This window comes from Octopus bimaculoides, chromosome 2 (genome assembly GCF_046866305.1).
Source record: "Octopus bimaculoides isolate indiv1 chromosome 2, ASM4686630v1, whole genome shotgun sequence".
Lineage (NCBI taxonomy): Eukaryota > Metazoa > Mollusca > Cephalopoda > Octopoda > Octopodidae > Octopus > Octopus bimaculoides.
The window spans coordinates 98,680,955-98,688,597 of NC_142929.1; the positions used below are offsets into that span (position 1 = coordinate 98,680,955).

Sequence of the window (7,643 nt, forward strand, 5' to 3'; positions counted from 1 at the left end):
CGATATTGCAGATTTATTGTTAACTTGCAAGGAGAGTTATATAAAACAATGTTGTTGTTGTTGCTTACCCTCAAGTCTACCTTCATTAAGCCGTTACCACCCCGCTCTCTTTTTCAGGACGAGTCGTTGTTGTTGTTGTTGGCACTCCGTCGCTTACGACGTCGAGGGTTCCAGTTGATCCGATCAACGGAACAGCCTGCTCGTGAAATTAACGTGCAAGTGGCTAAGCACTCCACAGACACGTGTACCCTTAACGTAGTTCTCGGAGATATTCAGCCTGACACAGTGTGACAAGGCTGACCCTTTGAATTACAGGCACAACAGAAACAGGAAGTAAGAGTGAGAGAAAGTTGTGGTGAAAGAGTACAGCAGGGTTCACCACCATCCCCTGCCGGAGCCTCGTGGAGCTTTAGGTGCTTTCGCTCAATAAACATTCACAATGCCCGGTCTGGGAATCGAAACCGCGATCCTATGACCGCGAGTCCGCCGCCTTAACCACTGGACCATTGCGCCTCCACTCAGGACGAATAAGACTGCATATACTGAATGTATTTTTATTCTTCTTTTACAGATGTCAGGTTGTGATCTTGAGAGAAACTTAGCTACTATTTCTAGAAAATCGAGTATCCAGGTGTAGTTCCCTTGTTTGCTGGTAGCAGCAGAAGTCCAACGTGTAATTTAATTGTTGTTGATTGGCACTAGGTCATCCCTGATCGAGCAGAATTTTCATCAGAGGCGTCCCAACACTGACCATCTCATTGTTTTTTTCCTCTACCAAGGACTACATTCTTTAATGCACTTCTTTTTTTAAGACAATTGAAGCTTCCTCACCGGCTGCTGTAATTTAATGTAATTTAGTAGTAGTAAGACATAGTGCTGGATGATATAGTATAAAGTGATATAGAGAAAAGAAACGTGAAAGTGCAGGGTCTGGTGGTTAGAGTGTTGGAATCCCGAACACAAGGTCGTAATCCCGATTTTTAGATCGGACAGCACGTTGTGACATTGAGCAAAGTACTTTATTGTACGTCACTACAGTTTATTACTCAGATAAAATGAATATCAGCATAGTACTGGTGCAACCCTCTCTGATCTGGCTGGTATTTCTAGGAGGTCCAGTGATCACGCAAAGCTTTCCTTGTCGGCTTGAAGAACCAAGAAGAACCAGTGATACAGACAGTGTAGAGTATATTCTAAAATGCTTTCTCAGTGATGATAGTGATTGCTCTGCTTTGATCCTAACGTGACCCCAACTGAAATGAGAAAATGAGATTAAAAGAATAAAATTTGAATTCAAACCTTGACTTCGTTGCTAACAACAGCCAACGATTTATGAACAATTTCTGAACGATTTATGAGAGGAATAGAAAATAATATGATAAGGTAGACAAGCATACAAATACACACTCACATACATATGCATAAACACACCAGCACATACACCCATAGTCTTTCTCTATTTAGACACACAATGAACTATATACGCATAGAGGGAAAGAGAGGGAGAGGTAGATAAGAGAGAAAAAGAGAGGGAGAGGCAGATAAGAAAGAAAGAGAGAGTGAGAGGAAGATAAGAAAGAGAGAGAGGGGGGAGAGAGAGAGAGGGGGAGAGAGAGAGGGGGGGAGAGAATCTAAAATTGAGATTGGGTTAGAAAGAAAGAATTATAGGGAAATTGAAGGAAAGTGAGGAAAAGAACAATAAAAAGGAGAAGATTGAAAAGTAAAAAAAGAAAGAAAGAGGAGGAGAGAGAAACAGGTAAAAAAAAAGGAAGGATGAGAAAAGATGGGTGTTATGAAGAGGTGAGAGAAGACATGAAAACTGGAGTGCAAGAGAAGAATAATAGAATGAGGAAAATAGATTAAAGGGGTAGGAAATATTTGCATTTGATGGGAAAATTCGAATGGAATCGATATTAATTTTAGAATTTAATTGTGATTGAATGGTAGAAAAATTAAAATGTCAACCTACGATTTCTAGGAGGCTATGCAACTACGTAGAGGCGCCTTCGGTTGTAATGAATACGGCAGAATATGACAATTGCGGGTTCTTTATTTCTAGTGAGGCTGAACTGGTTGAGAAGAGAACGAATTCCAGTGGTGCACACAATTCGAGTGGAGGTGGGGTGGGGTAGAGAAATATTGAGGAATGTGCTTTGAACAAGGTTTAAGGATCTGATACAGGTGTATAAGGGCATAGATCAGAGAATGATCTATGTTGTCAGTGACGCTCTAACTTTACGTACCAGGGAAGAAGCTTTTACGCGCTCATTTAAAAACTAAATCGTCTCATATCACAGCTTAGAAAATACGAACACATTTGGAGAGTGTTGTTCTAGGGATTGTTGGCTGCGTCTCGTGTTTCCGAGCTTGTAAACCAGTTCATTTTCCTGGGTGTTTGAACTGCAGATGGCTCCGCAATCCAAGGGTTGCCTGAAACATACGGGGACATTGTGGACAAGGTATAGAAGGGGTTGGTTTGGGAAGGAGAAGGCGCTGCTTTCTCTCCCGTCTCTTGAGTTTAGCTCTTGCGACTCGGGCTTTCTTGAAGTCTGCAGAACCCGTTTTGATGGTGTGTCTCCAGAGGGAGCGCCCGAAAACAGGGTTAGAGCAAGAACACATTCCTGCTTAGTTCCATTCTAAGCTTCGTTTAGAATGTCAAATCCTTGTTGCAAAAGACCCTGATTTTGAGACGACCAAAAGAGGTATGGCCTGATTGGATGCGATGTTCAATATCCTTACCAGATCCTGCAGTGGGTGACAGAAAACTTCCATGATAGCAGAAATCCTCGACGACCTCAATTGATTGGTTGTTGATGGTGATGTTGGGGTTGTCAAGGTTGGAACGAGGAGCTGGATGAGCGAGCACTTTGGTTTTGGCGATGTTCACTTTCAGTCGAAGGTTTGATAAGCTCTGCTGAAGTTGTTTGTTGAGGTTTGGAGGTCTTCTGCAGTTGAAGATGGGGCTGCGTTATCATCGGCGTATTGAAGCTCAGTGCTCTTGTGTTCTCGACAGTGACGTCTTGATAGGAAACGTGAGATGTTGAAAAGCCCGCCATCAAATCTGCATCTGAGTTCCACTCCGGGGTTGTCTGTTGGAATTTCGGAGAGCATGGCAGCGATGTAGAGAGAAAACAGGGTTGGAGCAAGAACACATCTCTGCTTCAGGCCACAGGTGATCTTGAATTCTTCAGAAATGATAAAGGACTCTTCCCCACATGTCATCATGGAAACCCTTGATCAGTGAAAGGAATCCTCCAGGACAACCGTAACGATGCAAGATATCCCACATGACCTCTCTTGAGACACTGTCGAAAGCGTTTTCCAAGTCGTAGAAGATAAAAAAGACAGGTGTCTGCTGCTCCTGGCTCTTCTCCTGGATCTGACGTGCACAAAAGATCATGTCGATGGTACCGCTTGACCTTCTGAAACCACACTGTGACTCAGGAAAGACTGACTCAGTTACTGCTTGGAGACGTAACAAGAATCGTGCGATGATCTTGCCTGCGATTGAAAGCAGAGAGATGCCACGATAGTTACCACAAAGACTCCTATCCCCTTTCTTGAAGATGGTGACAATGACTGTATCTTTGAGATCTTGAGGAATCTGTTTCTTCTCCCAGATCTGCAGAATCAGCATGAAGAGTCTTGTCCGAAGAGCAGGTCCACCCGCTCTGAGGAGTTCAAAGGGAATTCAAAGGAAATGTTGTCGGGTCCGGGAGCTTTGTTAGGTTTCATTTGATTGAAAGCGGTCATGAATTCAATATGGGAAGGGGAACGTGACAGTTCCGGTCTGACAGGGGGTTGAGGAATGTTCTTCAGCGAGTCTTCAGAAGCAGTGGACGGGCGATTCAACAAGGCTTCGAAGTGTTCTTTCCAGCGATGAAGAATCCCATCCTTCTCGGTGATGACATTTGAGTTGTCTGCTGTTTTCAGCTGGGATGTTGATGATATTTGGGGACCGCAGATTTCCTTGGTTCCAGCAAAAAAGTTCCTCGTGTCACGGCTGTCAGCAAAGGATTGGAGTTGGACAGCTTTGGCTCACCACCATTGATTCTCGATCTCGCGAATCCTTTTTTGGCAGAGTGATTTGGCTTCTTTGAATCTGGCGAGTTTCGTGGAACATGAGGGGTTGTTCAGATGTGCAATGAGTGCCGATCGCTTGGCATCAATCAGGGTGGAGATTTCAAGACTGTTTGAATCGAACCAGTCTGCACGGGATCGCTTTTGGAAACCGATGTTCACTCTCGCAGATTTGGTGATGATGTTCTCGAGCGTGGTCTAGTCTGCGTTGGGATCAGAGCTGTCACATGGAGGTGGGGTTTCATTCAACTCCTTTTCGACAGACTCTTGAAAAAGACGGACCTTCTGGAGGTATCGGATGGCAGTGGTGTCGTACTTCCTCCGGGAAGGTGGATTTGATCTTGAGGGGATTGTCTTCTTCTTCAGAGTCCATCTTATCCGCGTGACAACCAGACGGTAGTTGGTCCAACAGTCGTCAGCAGACAGCATAGAACGAGTGATCAGAACATTTTTGAGATCACATTGTCTTGTGATGGCATAGTTTAGGAGGTGCCAATGCTTGGATCTGGGATGTTGCCATGTGATCTTGAAGTGGTTCCTCTGCCTGAAGAAGGTGTTTGTGACAGCAAGTTGGTGTTCGGAACACAGTCCAAAAAGAATATGTCCATTTGCATTGGAGTTCCCGACTCCGTCTTTCCGAACAACCTTCTCCCAAAGATGATGGTCCCTGCCAATCCTTGCGTTGAAGTCACCCAATAGGAAGATCTTGTCTGAACTGGGGACAGCTGTGAGTTGTTGGTCGAGTTGATGGTAGAACTCTTCCTTTATGTTGTCCTCAGCACCCAGTGCTGGAGCTTAGATGGAAAAGATGGTGATGAAAGATGTTGAGAGGGGAATTCGGATGGACATGATTCTCTCCGTGATGCAAGGCGGAGTCAGATTGAAGGATTCTAAGAGTTTTGTCTTGATTGCAAAACCCACGCCGTGCATATGAGGTTGGCCAGGCTCCTTTCCTTTCCAGAAGATCGTATATCCGGAACTTTTCTCTTCAAGTGATCCTTACCCTGAGAGCCTGGTTTCACTCAGAGCTGCAAAGTCCACATCGAAACGGATCAGTTCGTGTGTGACGAGGGCTGTTCTTCTGGCAGGTCGATTTGTGTCCTTGTGATCTAGTAGTGTCCGAACGTTCCAAGTAGCAAAGTTATTTATAGTGTTTCGACTGCAGAATGGATGACCCGCTGAACGCAGCTTTCCAGCCGGGTAGAGTTGCGACATCCGATGTTTAGCCCACCTTTTCTAAGGCCTTCCTCATTCGAGGTGGGCTGCGGAAATCCTAAATAGTCCAGCCCAGTCGTGAACATTTGGAGAGTGTTGTTCTAGGGGTTGTTGGCTGCGTCTCGTGTTTCCGAGCTTACAATCCAGTTAATTTACCTGGGTGTTTGAACCGCGGATGGCTCTCATTTAAAAACTAAATCTTCTCATATCACAGCTTAGAAAATACGAAAACATTTGGAGAGTGTTGTCCTAGGGTTACTGTGCTAAAAAATAAATAGATTAATAAATAAATAAACAAACATAAAAATAACGTGGCATAATGACGGGGATGTTGTTGCTAATTTAAATGACATCCAATCTGATGTGATTGCGTGTAGTCATGATAGTTTGAAAATGCCTAATACGTCAAACTAAGTCAATTATTTAACCTTTTGCCTGTCTTATGTATCATATGAGACACAAAGTACATACTTCCTTAGCGTCTATGCATAATATATAATAGACATTCGCGATTTTTTTTCAACCACCAGAGTAACTTGGGGCTTGTGAAAGGAAAGCATATATTATTCAGAATATATGAAACAAGGGCAAACTAAAAGTCTGAAAACAAGTATGGAAATTTAGCACATATTTATGAAAATGCTTTGGATAGGTAAAGGATTGTAGAATTAATTGCAGCATCCGGTGTCTCCTATAGAAACAGTGTTTCCCATAACGATTGACTTAATGTTGCTTACCATAACTGAGTTGAACAAGCGTTGATCTATTAAATGGTTTAAACAACATTTCTATAACCATCCGATGTTCTGTAATGAATTATTTCTTCCCAAAAAACTCAGGAAGGGAAAAGGTGAATTTTGTTCCATTTCCTCGATTATTATTTCATATAATCACGGATCTAAGTTTATTGGTAAATGAAGTTATCGAAATATTCGATAATTTAATTAGCTCCTCTGATAAGTGGTTCCGTAATGACAATTTTGCAGTGATTTGGAAGAAAGTATTCTACAGACCAAATTAATTGATTTCAAGTAAAATCGTGGTGAATATATATCCAAAATTTACATAATAAAAAAAAAAAAGAAAGAAAAAGAAATCAACCTGAAAAATAGAACCAAAGACAAGCCCGGTTGCCAGCATGTCTAGAATTATCCACAAGATTACCACAACCTCCATTGATTATTAAGAATATATCTTAAAAATATTTTCTACATTACTATCTATATACATCCACACACACACATATATATATGAATACAAATGAATACAAATCAATGAGTCAATATATAAGTGTATGTGTGTATGTGTGTTTGTGTTTATGTGCGTGTGAAAATCCGATGTGAATTATCAATAAATTATTCTAAACTTCATATTTTGTTGGCCATCACATTGTTTTCAACGTTACAGGAATATTAGTTTAGAAATTTATAATTTATTTACATAAACAATAGAAAACATTCTCCCAGAGATAAGCTCAGAAACTAAATGTAAAATATCTAATAAATTATTGGAGCCTGGATTCTATGCTTTATTATATACATTTTTATGAAGTTTATTTCTGTAACTGCGTGTAATAAACACGAAGTTAAGTAATATGGTAATAAGTAAATAACTACATATGCACGCACGCACGTACACACATACGTATGATATATGTATGTGTGTACACACACACCACATCACACACACACACACACACACACACACACACACACACATACACACATATTTATAAAAAGGAATTAAATTAGCAGATAATTTAGTAAATCTCGGTTGAAATAACTTGGAATTATGCATTTAACAATGATCTAATTTCGAGCGACAACATCAACAGCAACATCACCACCTACAACAATAACAAGGAGAAGAATAGTTCTTTTTGGAGTTTATTTCACATAGCTGTTTACAATAGCATCAAACTGTAAATATAAGCTGTCGTCCGCCATATTGGTAGACATGGAAAGATTTATAGGAATTTGAAAATAAGATCTGGAATGAAAAGATATTCCAGATCATGGATAAACATTAATGAAATAGAATTATATTCGGTACAGTAATTTAATAGAAATGCACCAAAACGTATGTGAAATATATAAATATATAGATAAATGGTAAGCAACGATATTAGTACGAATTGTCTCATATTCCTTATTTAATCTGTTAACATTGTCCGATATATCCCCTATATCACATAATAATCTCCCGGGTGTGTATTGATAAACATGGAGCCATGGATTGCTTGAACAGACGAGACCAGATTTGATATGTTTATCACTACGACAGACAGTCATCTTTAGCTTAGAATGCGCGCGCAACTTGTTTACAAATATCCACTTAGCGAACTTTCT

General features: G+C 41.0%; 1 protein-coding gene across 1 annotated transcript; it reads right to left on the minus strand.

The window, feature by feature from the left end:
* Positions 1-4,278: 4,278 nt before the first annotated feature.
* Positions 4,279-7,241, minus strand: LOC149137170 (protein CFDP2-like). The gene is made up of 3 exons (XM_089338796.1): positions 7,203-7,241; positions 5,555-5,558; positions 4,279-4,874 (listed from the first exon to the last, which is right to left on the minus strand). Exons 1-3 carry the CDS (start codon positions 7,239-7,241, stop codon positions 4,279-4,281), a joined length of 639 nt encoding a protein of 212 aa, XP_089194922.1.
* Positions 7,242-7,643: the final 402 nt, after the last annotated feature.